Source organism: Phyllobates terribilis, unplaced genomic scaffold, assembly GCF_046119375.1.
Source record: "Phyllobates terribilis strain yellow unplaced genomic scaffold, ASM4611937v1 Scaffold_13__5_contigs__length_258822181, whole genome shotgun sequence".
Lineage (NCBI taxonomy): Eukaryota > Metazoa > Chordata > Amphibia > Anura > Dendrobatidae > Phyllobates > Phyllobates terribilis.
Window position 1 is genome coordinate 252,979,836 of NW_027362773.1, and position 18,216 is coordinate 252,998,051.

The following is an 18,216-nucleotide window of genomic DNA, read 5'->3' on the forward strand; positions in this document are numbered from 1 at the left end:
GCAGTCTTTACAGGTCTCCACCCCAGGGAAGATCCAGCTGGCATCCGGACCGGAGGACATCCCGTGGCGTCGACCAAGGAGGACCCCACCGGCCAGAGGAAGACCCAGTGACCGATACAGCGAGGACGGACGACCCATCTGCCGCCGCTGCAATCAACCCGGACATATGGAAAGGTACTGTTCTTTAAACGGGCACAACCTGGGGTAGAGGGCCAACCCCCAGGAAAAAGATCACCAGGCCCATCGAACTGGCGCGACAGATATGTGGGAGGACGTCCAGTCTTGCCTGTGGTACTGGATGGCATTCCCATGAGTGCCCTACTGGATACCGGGTCACAGGTCACCACCATCCCGTACGTGCTCTTCAAGCAGTACTGGAATGACTCGGATATTACCCACTACCCTGACGACGACTTGAGTATCATCGCCAGCAATGGCCAGCCCGTGCCCCAGATCGGATTTAAGGAGGTGGCCCTCAAAATCGGTAGAGTCGAACTGGCCGCACAGGGACTGATCATTGTAGATATTGATAAACATGAGAGTCACCCAAAAATAACTCTAGGAACTAACGTAATTGAAAATTGTCTTGCAGAGGTGATTTTCCTTTTACAGTAGGTTGCCAAGAACGCCAGCTCCGGCGAGCAGCGGGTGCTCCAGAAAGAGATCCGGGCACTGATGCAACGGCAACAAGTGGAACTCTCCGGCGGTGAGATTGGTAGCGTAAGAATGTGTGACCCTTTTCCTATTGCCATGCCCCCAAAAAGTGAAATGATGATTTGGTGCCGGGCAGCTATTGGTCTGAGAGGAAGAGATTACCAGGCAATGGTAGAACCAGTTTACTCAGACAGTAGGCCCACCATTTTGACAGCACGGGGGGTGGTCAATGTACGCCATGGGAGGGTGCCCATTCGCATAATAAATATCGGGGAGAGGGAAGTGTACCTGCCCCGGTATGCCACGCTAGCCAAATTATATACCACTAATCAAAATTCTATACAATCTGTGGAACCCTTGCCTCCATCTCACCCGGAGGAAGGTAACGGCTCTAAGAAAGACATGGAGGACTGGTGTCAGCAACTACATTTGGGTACTGATTCCACTCCCTCACATCAGAAACAAGGAGTCTATCGGGTGGTTCAAGAGTATGAGAGAGTGTTTAGTAAACACCCGTTAGACTTCGGGCGAGTCAAGGGGGTAGAACACCGCATCCCCACGGGAGATCATCCTCCCATAAAAGAGAGGTATCGACCCGTACCCCCTGCACATTACCAACACGCCAAGGGGATGCTTAGAGACATGAAGGAGGCTGGGGTAATCCGGGATAGCTGTAGCCCCTGGGCAGCCCCACTAGTTTTAGTCAAAAAGAAAGACAACACCATGAGGATGTGTGTAGATTACCGGAAAATCAACCGTATCACACACAAGGATGCGTACCCCTTACCAAGGATAGAGGAGTCATTGGCTGCTTTAAGATCTGCTAACTTCTTCTCTACCTTGGATCTCACTAGCGGGTACTGGCAGGTTCCTGTAGCAGAGGCGGACCGGGAGAAGACCGCATTCACCACCCCGATGGGACTTAGTGAGTTCACCTGCATGCCGTTCGGACTCTGCAACGCCCCAGGAACCTTCCAACGATTAATGGAGTGCTGTCTGGGCCACAGAAACTTCGAGACGGTCCTGTTGTACCTGGACGATGTCATCGTATACTCCAAAACTTATGAGGACCACCTGAAACACCTGGCGGAGGTGTTCGAAGCTCTGGCGAGTTACGGCCTAAAGGTGAAACCCTCCAAGTGTCACCTCCTGAAACCAAAGGTGCAATACCTGGGACACGTGGTGAGCGCTGACGGAGTGGCTCCCGACCCCGATAAGATCACCGCAATTAAGGGATGGCCAAGCCCCTCCAGCGTAAAAGAAGTGCGGCAGTTCCTGGGGTTGGTAGGCTACTACCGAAGGTTTATTCCCGGTTTCACCAAAAAGGCAGCGAGTATGCAGGACCTCCTGATAGGCCAGTCCCGGAAGGCCAAGAACCAGAAGCCGCCCTTCAAATGGGAAGAGCTAGAAGAAGAGTCCTTCCGCCAGCTGAAGATGGCCCTCACGGGGGATGAAATCTTGGCGTACCCAGACTATAGCCAGCCCTTCATCCTCTACACCGACGCCAGTAACATCGGGCTAGGAGCCGTACTATCCCAGATTCAGCAGGGGAGAGAACGAGTGATCTCCTATGCCAGCCGAAAACTGCGACCCACCGAAAGGAACCCCGAGAATTACAGCTCATTTAAGCTAGAGTTCCTGGCCGTGGTATGGGCAGTCACCGAGCGCTTTAGGCATTACCTCGCTTCTTCCCGGTTCACCGTATACACGGATAACAACCCGTTGATACACCTGGACACGGCAAGACTCGGTGCCCTGGAGCAGAGGTGGATGGCCCGTCTGTCCAACTACGAGTTCACAATCAAATACCGGGCAGGACGCTCCAATACTAACGCGGACGCCCTGTCCAGGATGCCCAACCTGCCGGACGAAGGAGAAGATCCGGAGGGACTGGAAGAAGTTGAACTCCCTGCGTTCCACCGTCATGGGACTATCCAGTATTCCCACCGGGTAAGGGGTAAGCAAGCTGCTACGTTGAACCCCTTACCCCACTACAACTGGGCGGAAACGCAAGACAGCGACCCTGCCGTCCGACTGGTGAAGGAGATGCTGACTCGGCCGGAGGCTCGCCTTGAACCAGACGCTCCGGAGGAAGCCAAACAACTATGGGCGGAGAAGAGTCGACTATTCCTTTACAAGGGGAAGTTGTGCCGCAGAATGGTCAACTCCCGGACGCATGAACTACTCTGGCAAGTAGTGGTGCCCCGAAGAGACGCAGCCATGGTGATGGAGGCATACCACGACGGAGCTGGACACTTCGGGTGGAAAAAGCTGGAGTTCCTGCTGCGCGAGCGGTTCCACTGGGTAGGCATGAGGGGAACCATCGAGAAGTGGTGCAGAGACTGTGGCCCGTGCAATCTGAGAAGGAAGGACCGGGCCAGCCAGAAGACTCCCCTGCAGTCCATCGTCACCCGGCAACCGTTGGAACTGGTAGCCTTGGATCATGTAAAACTGACCCCAAGCAGAAGTGGCTACGTCTACGCGTTAACCATCGTGGATCATTACTCCCGGTTCTTGGTTGTCGTCCCCGTCAAGGACTTAACGGCTCAAACAGCAGCTAGGGCCTTCCAGCAGCACTTCTGCCGTCCACACGGGTACCCGGACCAAGTGCTGACGGACCAGGGACCTGCCTTTGAAGCGGAGGTCTTCCAGGAATTCTGCAATCTGTATGGCTGCCGGAAGATAAGGACGACACCCTACCATCCGCAAACTAATGGACTTTGTGAAAAAATGAACCAGGTGGTAATGGATCTTCTAAAAACATTGCCCCTGGAAGAACGCAGTCTGTGGCCTGAGAAGTTGCCCGATCTGGTGGACCTATACAACCACATCCCGGTAGGTTCCACCAACTGTACCCCGGCTTACCTAATGAGGGCGAGACCTGGTAAGTTACCTGTTGACCTGGAAATGGGAGTCCTGACACCTGAGGACACTTCACCAGAAACAGACTGGGACACAGAGAGGCAGCAGCAGTACCGGAGAGTACAGGAGAGCGTGGAGCGAAGTCTCTGTCAGGCTAGGGAAAGACAAGAGAAGACTTACAACCAGTATGCTCCCGCTGTTCCCCTGGTACCCGGAGAGCAGGTCTTGAAGAGGAAAAGACGGCTCCACAAGTTGGATGACCAGTGGGAGAAGGACCCGTACACCGTACTGCCCTCAAGCCACGAGAGCCCGAAGGTCTGTACCATCAGTAAAGACGGAGGGGAAACCACAGCCATTGTATCCCGGGACCACCTGAAGAAGTGTCCCGAACAACTGAGGAACCCTGAAGAGGAACAAGAAGACCATCGACCCGTGGGAGAAAGGGAAGATATGGTTAGTACCGTGCTCGGGGACTTCCCTCGGTCTTGGACTCAAGTCAATGGTGCAGTTGTGGTACCCGTACTCACCTTCCTCCAACCATCATCCCAAGAACCTACGGAGCAACGGGTAGAGCTGGAAGAACAGCCGGTCCAGGAGGCAGAAGACTCCACACAAGTAGAACAGGAGAATCAACCCTCTGCTTATAGTGAGCCTGCCGTACCCCTAGTGAGACAAAGAGCCGGTAGACAGCTGCCCAGTTTACCCTTGACAGCTCCTACACCCTGTAGTTCAGGGCCAGACAGTCAGCTCCGTAGGTCCACTAGGGCCACTAGAGGCCAGTTACCCGCACGTTGGAGGATCTAAATGTTTAAGCTATTTTATAATGTTTACCTGTCTATAGTTGCTTGTGTGTAATTTTGTATTTCTAGTTGTTTTTAGGAATCCTTGGTGGATTTACCGGGAATCCTTGTATATAGTTGGAGCGTAACCCAGGATGGACTAAAGACTGTCAAGGACTCGGGGTAGAACAGACCCCTACCTGGTTACGTCTCCCTGTGTTGGTGAAATGGACACCTTGCTTTCTTCAGAGACTGCACCCGGTTGCGGACACGCCGTAACCATCTTTATGTGTTTTCTTATTGTATTATTAATGTTTTGCCTTGTTATGTTTTCTAAATGTGTTTAGTCCCGGAGTACTAAATTTTACTAGGGGGGAATGTGACACCCCAGGGGTCTGGTTGCCACAGTAACGTAATGTTATGTCTGAGAGCAGGTGGGAGGTCCTTTAGTCAGGGATCCTGTGCATGCCACACCTCCTGCCCAGTCTTGGGAGGGGAAGAACTTCCCCTATATAAACCTGGGGCTGAGGCAGGGTGAGTGAGTAGAAGAAGAGAAGAAGTAGAGACAGCATAGGAAGAAACAGCAGTTACAAGGAGTCAGGGGCTGTCAGCTGCAGAGTTCGCCCTGACTAAGAAGACTTTTTACCGGACCCGGAGTCCGAGGCTGTGGGGACTAATTCCTGCCCAGCAGCAGAATCCGTCAGGCAGGGGATTTCAGGTCCTCTGGCCCAGAAGCCCGAAGGCACGGTCACACGCGTGGGACCAGCACCGCCATCGTGGAGCGGAAGCCATTAGAAGGCCCCGAGTCACCGGCCATACGGGTGAGCACCACACGGTACACTCAGGGACGTGGGCTACTTACATCAGCTCCTAGCAAGGTAGCCAGAAGAGTACAGTCAGTTTGGGAGGCCTACAACTACGCCTGGCCAGGGGAGATCCCATCTGCTCAAGGACTGACCAGGCCCCATCCGCTAGCAAGTACTCCGGGAGGGTCTTTTGTTGTTACCAGTAAAGACCCTGAACTACACCGTACCGTCTCTGAGTGGTTCCTGCTACCCCCATCATCCACGTCGGCTGCCCTGAGGCCATACCCCTCCCGTTGGGGGTTATACTATCACGCTGCACAATCCCACCATCGGCCTCAGCGGTCTGCCCTGCAGCAGCAGCCCCCTGGCTGCACTCAACGGGTGGCGTAGTCATCAACCATTTACTACTAATGGACTGCCGTCTAGTTTGACTCCCTGGGCACGGACCGGGTCACCGCCACGAGACTACAACCCTCCACAGATCCGGCTCCGGGTAAGCTCCCGCATGCGCAGCGCAGCGCGACACAGGCCCAGGGGCGCGTCACTAGGACGTATCAAAAACAAAGCAGCTTTATTTAAAGTATGACACAACAACAATAGACAAAAACGCGTGTTAAAAAATGTTATTCTTTTGTTCTATGAGATATAAGTAAAGGAAATTTGTTAGAATGTCGTCCTCCCATCAAACTGTCTATATGGTCATGTTGCTCTCCGAAAGAAAACGCCATCGGTACCTTTACTTATGGAATCTGTTGCTCGCTGATTGAAAAAAAAAACGCTGTTTAAATACATATTGAAATGAGTCTTAAGTGCTTTGGGCTTGTGGGAGCACTTCCCAAGCATTTGCCTCCCCGGCTCTATTCCCCACCCAGCTCTACTTTTCTCTGCTTGACTGACATCTCATTGGCTTGACCACACAGCTAATGAGCTGTCAATCAAACAGAGCAAAGTAGAGCTGGGTGGGGAATAGAGCCGGGGAGGCAGTGGCTTGGGAAGTGCTTTGACAATCCCAGAGCACTCAAACCTCATTTGCATAATAATTAAAACAGCATTTTTTTCAGTAAGGGAGCAACAGATTGCACCAGGTATGGATGTAATTATCTTACAGAAAGTAACATGACCTCATAAACAGTTTGGGGGGTGGATTTTTCTGACAGGCACCATTTAAATAAGATCTTCTATTGTGTTCAGCCAAATATTTTGAGTTCCCTTCTCTAGAAAATCTTAAAAATAAAACCTTAAAACCTAGTTACACAACTATTCTTTTTCATCAGGTTTCCATTTCTCATGAATACTAAGCAATTCTGTCCAGTTAAAAGAATGGAAAGCAGAGGCATAACGGCCGTGATCGCAGAGGTTGTAACCGGGCCCGTGAGGGTGAGGACTCGCCGACGCAAGCAGAAACTTTAACTAGAAGTGCGTCCTCGGACACACATCCAGTTGAAGTGTATTGCGGCACGCAGACCCGTCGGGTCCATGCGCGGCAATGCATGCTGCCGGCCAATCAGAGATCAGCAGCTGATGTCGGCGTGCACATGACTGCGGGCGCATGGAAGTGAGGTCATGCGCTCCCGTCATTTGTGCGCTGAAGTCAGCCGCCGGATTCAGAAGAGGACGCCGTGCGGCAGGGGAGCGGAGGGAAGGTGAGTATAATTGTTTTGTTTTTTTCTATGCGTTAAAGAACAGCAGCAGAACGGGGGACATATACCAGCATGGGGCCCAGGATAAGGGACATATAGCAGAATAAGGGACATTTTACCAGGATAAGGGACATTTTACCAGGATGGGGAATATATATAATATTAGGATGGGGCACAGGATAAGGGACATACAGGGCAGCACATTGGTTCAGTGGTTAGCACTGCAGCCTTGCAGCTCTAGGGTCCTGGGTTCAAATCCACCAAGGACAACATGTGCAAGGAGTTTGTATGTTCTCCCCATGTTTGTGTGGGTTTCCTCCTGGTTCTCCGGTTTCCTCCCACACTCCAAAGACTTACTGATAGGGAATGTAGATTGTGAGCCCCAATGGGGACAGTGCCAATAATGTCTGTAAATTGTCTGAATTGTAAAGCGCTGTGGAATATGTTGGTGCTATATACAGTACAGACCAAAAGTTTGGACACACCTTCTCATTTAAAGATTTTTCTGCATTTTCATGACTTTGAAAATCGTACATTCACACTGAAGGCATCAAAACTATAAATTAATACATGTGGAATTATATACTTAACAAAAAAGTGTGAAACAACTGAAAATATGTCTTATATTCTAGGTTCTTCAAAGTAGCCACCTTTTGATTTGCTGACTGCTTTGCACACTCTTGGCATTCTCTTGATGAGCTTCAAGAGGTAGCCACCGTAAATGGTCTTCCAACAATCTTGAAGGAGTTCCCTGAGATGCTTAGCACTTGTTGGCCCTTTTGCCTTCACTCTGCGGACCAGCTCACCCCAAACCATCTCGATTGGCTTCAGGTCTGGTGACTATGGAGGCCAGGTCATCTGGCATAGCACCCCATCACTCACCTTCTTGGTCAAATAGTCCTTACACAGCCTGGAGGTGTGTTTGGGGTCATTGTCCTGTTGAAAAATAAATGATGGTCCAACTAAGCGCAAACCGGATGGAATAGCATGCCGCTGCAAGATGCTGTGGTAGCCAAGCTGGTTCAGTATGCCTTCAATTTTTGAATCACACCTCCTCCGTGCTTCACGGTGGGAATCAGGCATGTAGAGTCCATCCGTTCTCCTTTTCTGTGTCGCACAAAGACACGGCGGTTGGAACAAAAGATCTCAAATTTGGACTCATCAGACCAAAGCACAGATTTCCACTGGTCTAATGTCCATTCCTTGTGTTCTTTAGCCCAAACAAGTTTCTTCTGCTTGTTGCCTGTCCATAGCAATGGTTTCCTTGCAGCTATTTTACCATGAAGGCCTGATGCACAAAGTCTCCTCTTAACAGTTGTTGTAGAGATGTGTTTGCTGCTAGAACTCTGTGTGGCATTGACCTGGTCTCTAATCTGACCTGCTGTTAACCAGCGATTTCTGAGGCTGGTGACTCGGATAAACTTATCCTCAGAAGCAGAGGTGACTCTTGGTCTTCCTTTCCTGGGGAGGTCAACATGTGAGCCAGTTTCTTTGTAGCGCTTGATGGTTTTTGCAACTGCACTTAGGGACACATACAAAGTTTGCCCAATTTTTCAGACTGACTGACCTTCATTTCTTAAAATAATGATGGCCACTCATTTTTCTTTACTTAGCTGCTTTTTTCTTGCCATAATACAAATTCTAACAGTCTATTCAGTAGGACTATCAGCTGTGTGTCCACCAGACTTCTGCACAACACAACTGATGGTCCCAACCCCATTTATAAGGCAAGAAATCCCACTTATTAAACCTGACAGGGCACACCTGTGAAGTAAAAAACATTTCCGGTGACTACCTCTTGAAGCTCATCAAGAGAATGCCAAGAGTGTGCAAAGCAGTCATCAAAGCAAAAGGTGGCTACTTTGAAGAACCTAGAATATAAGACATATTTTCAGTTGTTTCACACTTTTTTGTTAAGTATATAATTCCACATGTGTTAATTCATAGTTTTGATGCCTTCAGTGTGAATGTACAATTTTCATAGTCATGAAAATACAGAAAAATCTTTAAATGAGAAGATGTGTCCAAACTTTTGGTCTGTACTGTAAATAAAAAGATTATTATTATATACCAGGATGGTGGATATATATATACCAAGATGGGGTTCAGGATAGGAAATATGTATACCAGGATGGGAGATATATATACTAGTATGGGGCGAGAATATAGGACCTATACATAGCAGGATGGGGGATATATATATACCAGGATAGGGGACATATACCAGGATGGGGGATATATATATCAGGATGGGGCCCAGGATAGGGGACACATATACCAGAATGGAGCCCAGTCAGGTTAAGGGACATATATACCAAGATAGGGGATATATATACACCAGGATGGGGGGACCTGGTCCAAATGGTGCACCGGGGCCCATCGGTCTCTAGTTACACCACTGATGGAAACCCATAATTGAAGTAGAGAGATCATAGCAGACACATCACATGGATTGATATATAAGTTTGTTAAAAAAGGATTAACTAGAACTCATTCTGGACTTAGCAGTCAGATGGGTAGTCTTAGTCAGTGATATACAGTCTTCCATGTCTAAGTATACATGCAGAGACAGCTGTCAATCACTGATTAGGACCACCTACTTGACTTCTAAGCCCACAATGAGCAGGGATTTCAATAAATAAAAAACAAGCTATTCTAAGTATTTTCTCTCATTCTTATATATAAATTTTCTCTGCTTCCCCTGCTCTATAACATGCTGCCCATAGATCAGGAAATCAGTGATGGGGCAAGAATACACAAAGCAGTTGACTAGGAGGCACATAACACCTAGTCCTATGGGAAATTATCACTAGAGGACTAGGTGTCTCATCTCTTCTAGTCCTCCTGCTCTGTATAACCCCATCACTGATTAGCAGCTTTCTGTCAATATACAGTGTACACAGAACTGCCCATAGATCAGGAAATCAGTGATGGGGGCAAGATTACACAGATCAGTTGACTAGAAGGCACACAACACCTAGTCCTGGAGTAAGTGCTATAGGAGAGTATCACTACAGGACTAGGTGTCCCGTGCCTTCAAGTCCTCCTGCTCTGTATAACCCCACCACTGATTAGCAGCTTTCTGTCAATATACAGTGTACACAGAACTGCCCATAGATCAGGAAATCAGTGATGGGGGCAAGATTACACAGATCAGTTGACTAGAAGGCACACAACACCTAGTCCTGGAGTAAGTGCTATAGGAGAGTATCACTACATGACTAGGTGTCCCGTGCCCTCTAGTCCTCCTGCTATGTATAACCCCACACCCACCAATGATTATCAACTTTCTGTCAATATACAGGGTATACAGAAAGCTGCCAATCAGTGTTGTTGGCGGGGTTATACGCGGCTCAGCATTCTGAGCTCTGCTACTTCTGCAGCAGAGAAAACAGGGATTCTATGAAAATAACAGCGTGCAGACCTGCAAGTGAGACATCACTGGAATCAGGGTCTCTGCCCCTACATCATGCTGCTCTCAGATTATATAGCAAAAACCCTGATGTCAGATTCTACTTCTAAGTAAAATACTTTACACCAGAATGAACTAATTGTTAAGCAGACAAGGACTTATGCAACTGTATATTTATATATACTTAACATTGGCACATATTTGAGAATGTGAGTAATCCTTCAAGTCTCCACAATGCCCAGATCTCATGTTTCCTCTGAATCGGTCATAAGTCAAGGAATTTTATGTAGATGTTAGTCCTGGTCAGTAGAATTACTGGGGTTCTGGGTATTGAGGTTTGAAGCCAGTCTGAAGAAGTAAGTGGTTGTAATTTTTCTTTTGTGTATGCCTTTATGCATATATATTAATCCTGATTCATAAAAAAAAACTATAAATTCTAAATGTTTTTCTATATTCCCTATTTTTTATTGTTTTTTTTATTATTTTTAGCTACATTTTCAGGTTGGTTAGCAGTTCAGAAACATATATATGACTATGTACCTTTCCTTGTATGTCAGTGATATTCTTATGGGAATTCTAAATTTGTCCACAATTTAGCGTTACAAGGTCACAACTCAAATATCGCTATATAGAAATGAGAAAAGTTTCCAAACTTTAGAACTACAAACATACAGCTGTCAGTACATATTGGGAGTTGTAGTTTCGCAACAGCTGGAGAGCCGCAGGTTAAGAAACACAGATATACGGGGACCAAGGAGAGGAAAAATTTTAGCGTTCGTGGACCCTTACAATGAATTCCTTCACGGAAGCAAAATATAGTGTGACCACCGGATTAGAATAGGTTATGCTAAATATGTGAAATGGAAGGCAAATATTTCCCGAGTGTATATTTTTATAAATGCAGTGTAGGTTGCTAGGAAAACATTATTTTCAGGTTTAAGCCTTAAAGTTAGAGGCTTAAAGGGACCGGTGAACATAAGAATCAGTCCGACTCCTAACACAACGGCGTAACTTAAAGTGAAGATATGTGGAAATGCATAAAGGGGTTGTCCACCTTTGGGATAGTTTTTTTTTTTTTTTACTTAAATGCACAAAAATAATTTCCTAAAAATTTTTTGAACCATTTGGCTTTTACAGACTCTTTGTTTCACTACACGTTCAACTTTGATTCGGTCTGTGATCATAAATCAGCGGAGAGGAGCTCAGAAAAAGACAAATAAAAGTGTCACAAACTCTTCTGTTAGACATTCATAGGGAGCTCACTGATGGATTCTCAGTTAACTCTTTATGCAGCCAGCAATAAACAGTGCAACCAGAAGCAACAGAAGGCAATCGGTGCAAAATATTTAATGAAACCCAATTATTTTTAAGTCCCAGTTACATGCATTTAAGTTAAAAAAAATGTGCCGATTGTTATTTCACACAATGCAATATACTATATATGTACATACAGTATGTGTGTTGTTATTGTACTTGTTTTTATTATGTATAGCCCTTTTCACATGTAAATGGAATGGAATAAATGACGCTATGATAATAAATAATATATATATATATATATATATATATATATACACACTTACATATACATATAAGAAATATATATATATTTTGATTAAATGCCTCTACAGCATAGAGACCAAAAAAGGTGTATAGCATAAAAGTTGTTTGTAGATATTACACCCTTTTTGTAGATCTTCAGTGATATTTGGCCTCATTCACATTTATGGTGCTGTATATTCAGCGCAGTAGCCTAGGTATTACATCCAGAATAGAAACGGTTAATATTTTGGAAAATAAAAGGCTTTGAATGAGTCTTTTATGTAATATAAAGGTATATTATAGCAAGTCTGAGAATATAATAAATAATAGGTTTTTAATATTTTCTTATTAAGAAAGAATGGCAAATATAATTTAGGATTTGGCCCCCCAAAACAAGAAAACTTTTTCTATGCGTTATTATAAAAATATACCAATAAATATTTTGATGATCATTAATGCAAATTCTGAAAAATCTCATTCTTACCTCCTCCATTTTTATAGCAGAGGTAGGGAAATCTCCAGACGTTTGCCAGATCCACGGAAAACCCAACCACCGATAGAAGAAAGTCTATTTTCTTGCCCCAGTGCTCTCGTTCTTCCTCTTCTTCCTGGACGACGGGGGTCTCGTATTTCCCAGAGGCGTCGGGGGCAATGATTGTGTTATTTGTGTACTGGACTCCGTTTTGTTCCTTTACAAGTATCAGCTCGACATCTTTCTTTTCGGGGACGGTCTCTTTGATGGGGACCACCGCTGACAGTTTATGGTCAGACTGACCTTGTTTGAACATTTTGGCTTTTAACATCTGAAAGTTGGACCTGGGCAAATATTAACTACCTGTGATGGGTACGATATAGTGTTTTCCTTGTATTTCTTGTTTTTTTTTTGGATGTGATCTTGATTTTCTAAAATAAATAAAACAAACAATTACTAAAGTTATTAATCCAATTGTGAATGATGGAGGAGAACATTGCGCAGAAGAACACAGTGACTTGACTTCGACAGGGTTACGTTCTCATGATGAGTTTTTGGTTTTCGAAAGAAATACAACATTAAATACTCATCATGGGAATGTAGACTTATGCTTTAATTAATGTAAACTTCCATACCATCTATACAATATATACTATATAGCGTGAAAACTTACCAACTTGAAGCAGGTAGATGGTTGAATTCAGGAGCATCCAGCAGTCCAGATTTCTGTGATGTCCACTCTACCCTTTCCATCACCTTCTGATTAATTTTTTTTAGGTGACCTTTTTCCTCTGTCGAGTGGGACGTTAGTGATTCCTCCGAGAAAACTGCGAAGAAAAGAAAAGATGCCAGCTTTTTAAACCATGCTCCTCTCGGTGCACGTGCTGCTTGTTAAATCAAGACACCCACTGAAGACATTGGAAACGGAGCAGTGCCACCTGCTGATAATAGAGCAAATGATAAGTAGCCCGAGACATTTTGTTGTGTTTATAAAGTAGGGATGAAAAAAAAAAATTTTTTGGATTTCTTCGTTACGAAAAACAAATCAGGAAGTAAATTAAGGAAATTGCTCTATATCTCTGAAGCATCATGCATTACAGGGACATATAGGCAATCTGGCATATGTAAAACAGCATGCCCTAAGGGTGTCTTGACCAATTGCTTTAAGAAGGAAGAGATAGATTATCTGGCTCATTTCAAGTATAATGCATATTGACAGCCATAAAGCAACCACCAAACAGGAATTGAGCAATATTCCGTTAAGGATCCCTGCAACACCTTTTGCAAAAATTATATATATCCTATACGTCACTACAGTCCGATATGCTTATGCTATATGGTACCGTATTACCAGAAGAAACAAGATGCATTCGATGATCGCCCACATTTTTGTGTTGCTTCTTTATAGTTAAGACTTATGATAGCATAGATAACCATTCTAAGCACATATGGTATAAACTCATAATAAATACATATGCTCAGTCATAATTTAAAGCAGATCCTCCCCTGGAGACTGTTGGGAGAATTAGAGAACATCTTGCAGTTTTCTACTTTTGGTTTTCATCTCTTTTCTAGATTTTTTTTCTGATGCTGTATCTTGATTTAAGAATTAACTGGTTGTATATAGGAACACACTTTACACAGTGGGGAAAATAAGTATTTAATACACTGACGATTTTGCAAGTTTTCCAACCTACAAAGAATGGAGAGGTCTGTGATTTTTATCGTAGGTACACTTCACCTGGGAGAGACAGAATCTAAAAAGAAAAATCAGAAAATCACATTGTATGATTTTTAAATAATTATATTGCATTTTATTGTATGAAATAAGTATTTTATCACCTACCAACCAGCAAGAATTCTAGCTCTCACAGACCTGTTAGTTTTTCTTTAAGAAGCTCTCCTACTCTGCACTCATTACCTGTATTAATAGCCCCTGTTTGAACTCGTTACCTGTATAAAAGACACCTGTCCACACACTCAATCCCACTCCAACCTCTCCACCATGGCCAAGACCAAATAGCTGACTAAGGACACCAGGGACAAAATTGTAGACCTGCACAAGGCTGGGATGGGCTACAGGACAATAGACAAGCAGCTTGGTGAAAAGGCAACAACTGTTGGCACAATTATTAGAAAATGTAGAAAATGGGAGAAACACAAGATGACTGTCAATCTTCCTCTGTCTGGGGCTCTGCAAGATCTCGCCTCGTGGGGTAAGGATGATTCTGAGAAAGGTCAGGAATCAGCCCAGAACTACATGGGAGGACCTGGTCAATGAAGAGTGCTAGGACCACAGTCTCACACATTACCGTTAGTAAAACACTACGCTGTCATGGATTAAGATCCTGAAGGGCACACAAGGTCCCGCTTCTCACACCAACACATGTCCAGGCCCGTTTGAAGTTCACCAATAACCATCTGGATGATCCAGAGGAGGCATGGGAGAAGGTCATGTGGTCAGATGAGACTAGAATAGAACTTTTTGGTATCAACTTTACTCGCAGTGTTTGATGGAAGAAGAAGGATGAGTAGAACCCCAATAACACCGTCTCAACCATGGAGCGTGGTGGGAGAAACATCATACTTTGGGGGTGCTTTTCTGCAAAGTGGACAGGGCGACTGCACCATATTGAAGGGAGGATGGATGGGTTTGTGCATAGCGATATTTTGGCCAACAACCTCCTTCCCTCAGTACAAGTATACGCTTGTATAGAGCGAGGCCATGCCTCGTCTGGTGACGCGGACGGCCAGTGGACGTGTCCAACTAGAGAGCGCGGCCTCGCTCGATACAAGTGTATGGAGAGTGAGGCCGCGCCCACTGGCTGGGGGTATATATTACTCATACATACTCTCAGTATGTGACTGCAGACTTATCAGTTTTGAACAGACAACCCCTTTAATTATGTAAAAATCATACAATGTGATTTTCTGGATTTTCTTTTAGATTGTGTCTCTCACAGGTGAAGTGTCCCTACGATAAAAATTACAGACCTCTCCATTCTTTGTAGGTGGGAAAACTTGCAAAATCAGCAGTGTATCGAATACTTATTTTCCCCACTGTAGCAATGCATGCGCCGGCCAATGGAGCCCTTTAAGTGCACAGGGGTGCTACATTGTAAGGAATTTCACAATAATATTTTGGAATTATTAATAATATTAAGGGGAACCGATCAGTTAATTCACGCTGCCCAAACCATGGGCAGCATGAATCAGAGTCCGGTTATACAATTGCAGCCAGGTATATTTCTCTATGAAATGCTCCGGCAGTTAAAAGATCTTGGCGATAACCAAGACTAGTCCGACGCTGCCCATGATCGACTTCTCTCCACTCCGCTCTAGTTGATATACAGGTCTCTACCTAAGTACACAAATGAGAGAAATGTGTCAATCAACCAGAGCAGTGTTGGGAGAAGCCAGTCAGTTCTTCCAATTAGATCTTCTCTGAATTCTTCCAATTAGATCTTCTTCCTCAACCCTCAATCTACTAAACTGCTTGTGCATGCCCTTATCATCTCCCACCTCGACTACTGCAACATCCTCCTCTGTGGCCTACCCTGCTAATACTCCAGTCCATCCTTAACTCTGCTGCGCGACTGGTCCATCTCTCGCCTCGCTACTCCTCTGCTAACCCCCTTTGCAAATCCCTTCACTGGCTCCCAAATGCCCAGCATATCATGTTCAAACTACTAACACTGACCTACAAAGTCATCCATAACCTCTCTCCTCCGTACATCTCTGAACTAATCTCCTGATACATTCCCTTACGTAATCTCCGGTCCTCCCAAGACCTCCTTCTCTCCTCCACACTTATTCGTTCCTCGCCCAACCGCCTCCAAGATTTCTCCCAAATATCCCCCATCCTAAGGAATTCTGTGCCTCAACACGTACAATTATCCGCCACACTCGAATCCTTCAGACAGAACCTGAAAACCCATCTCTTCAAACAAGCTTACAGCCTTCCATGACTTTGCTTGCTGCCACCTCAACAACACTGGAGCTACTGCAAACCCCCCCAACCTACTGTCTCCTTCACTATTCCTGTAGACTGTAAGCCCAGAAGGGCAGGGTCCTCTTCCCTCCGTACCGTTCTATCATTTTTAGTTTGTTTACTGTAAGTGATATCTGTATTTTGTATGTAACCCCTCCTCATGTACAGCACCATGGAATCAATGGCGCTATATAAATAAATAATAATAATAAAAATGCCGCAGCGTTTCAGAGAAAAGCATATCTGGATACAATCGTTATGCCAGGTTCTGATCCACGATGCCCGAAGTTTGGGCAGCATGAACCAGCCGACAGGTTCCCTTTAAGGAATAATGTACAGGGTAACAGACAGGGATTTCTCGGCAGACATCATTTATAGCAGCCTGTATACTGTGAATGGATCAGCCAGAGAAAGGCTGCTTTCAGACAGTTGCAAAAAGGTAAAACCAAAGAAACGAGCTGGAAAACATGTTGATATGAGTGCAATTTGTAGGTGTACATTTACACTGTGGTGAATAACCAACATAACCTAGGATAAAAACAAAGTGAGAAAATACCCTGCATTAAGTAAATACTAATAGTGCATGTGACGCGCCCCCTGGGCCAGTGTTGTTTGGGGGATACCCGGAGCCGGATCAGATGGGGGTTGTAGTCTCCGAGTGGCGGTGACCCGGTCCGTGCCCAGGGTGTCAAGCTCAGTGTGTGGCAGTCCTACAGATGTTACTGGATGTTCTTTAGTGTCGACTACGCCACCCGTTGATTTGCGGTCACTACGGCCGCCGCTGCAGCAGGGTCCGCTGAGGCTGGTGGTGTGTGTGCAGCTCAGGTAGTATAACCCCCAACGGGAGGGGTATAGCCTCAGGGGGTCAGTCGTAGAGGGTGGTGGTTGTGGTGGTGCAGTGAGGGTGGTAATGAAACTCAGAGTCGGGCTGTGCAGTTCAGGGTTTTTTTACTTACTGCTTTTGTGTTGGTCACTCCGGCCTTGAGTGACCACCCGAGCCGTGCTGCGTCCACCAGGTCCTGGACTCAGCCAACCCCCAGGTGATTCTGGAGCGTGTTCCTGAGCTCCCTTTCTGACTTGTCCTTCTCTCTGGCCTTCCCCACCAGGGATCCACCTAAGTTCCGCTCCCTCGGGCCTCTTGTTGGTAAAACCCTTGTCTCTGGGTTCCCTGACCCTATTCTTGGTTTGCCTTCCGGGTGGATTTAGTGGGTGGTCGTGGCAGATCCTGCCCACGACCTCCGGTCTCTGGCTAAGGATTAGTGCCCTCCACCAGCTTGGGATCCGGTACCCTTGTGCCAACTCTTCACCCTCTGGTCTAATTTTGGGTTCTTGGAGTTCCCTCTTCTCCCCCTCTGGGTCCTTCTTTTCTCCTCTCTCTCACTCTCTTGGCCTTAGAGCTGGCTGAGCTGCTCTGCTTGTCGGACCAAACCTCTACAAAAGACCCTGTTCTAAGATGGTTCCCACCTTATATACTCCCTCTATGTGTGAGCTCAGGTGACCAGCACCCAATGAGCTCCTAGCATTACCCAGACTGCTCCCCCTATCTGCCCCTACACTACTGGGATGTTCCACCCCCCTCCAACTCCAGCCAGGGACAGACGCTGTCGTACCTGCACATTTCTCTAGTGGGAGTACCATTGGTCTGTCCCCCGGAAATGGGATGTATGTAGTGCATGCAGCCTACTGAGCTCAGTTCCACACTCCATCCTTACCCGGGAGTGGAATACCACACCTCTGGCTTGAGGTGTAATACCCCTGTAGCAGCCGAATCCTCAGGGTGCTACATTCCCCCCTGGTAAATCACAGCACGTCCTCGGGCTGTAAGATATAAAAAAAAACATCCAAAACACACAATTTTTTTTTTTTTCATAAACATAAACATATAAAACATCACATATATTATCAGCAATAAAACTTTTCATATAAAACTTTTCATAAATAACATCCTTGTAAACACTCTTGCTCCTCCGGCCACGGTGCAACTTGTGACCGGGAAAAGTGCGACAGTCTCCTTTAAAAACACGGTTTTCCTATAAAACCTGTAGAGGGCGCCTTAGA

At 45.9% G+C, this 18,216-nt stretch overlaps 1 protein-coding gene across 1 annotated transcript in view; it reads right to left on the minus strand.

The window, feature by feature from the left end:
* The window catches only part of SLC6A2 (solute carrier family 6 member 2), a 287,250-nt gene extending 274,251 nt beyond the window's left edge, over nucleotides 1–12,999 (minus strand). The window contains exons 1-2 of the mRNA XM_073657955.1: nucleotides 12,841–12,999; nucleotides 12,180–12,598 (exon numbers count right to left, since the gene is read on the minus strand). Coding sequence (XP_073514056.1) covers nucleotides 12,180–12,498 — 319 coding nt within the window. The 5' untranslated portion in view covers nucleotides 12,499–12,598; nucleotides 12,841–12,999. The remainder of the gene's footprint in view (nucleotides 1–12,179; nucleotides 12,599–12,840) is intronic.
* Nucleotides 13,000–18,216: the final 5,217 nt, after the last annotated feature.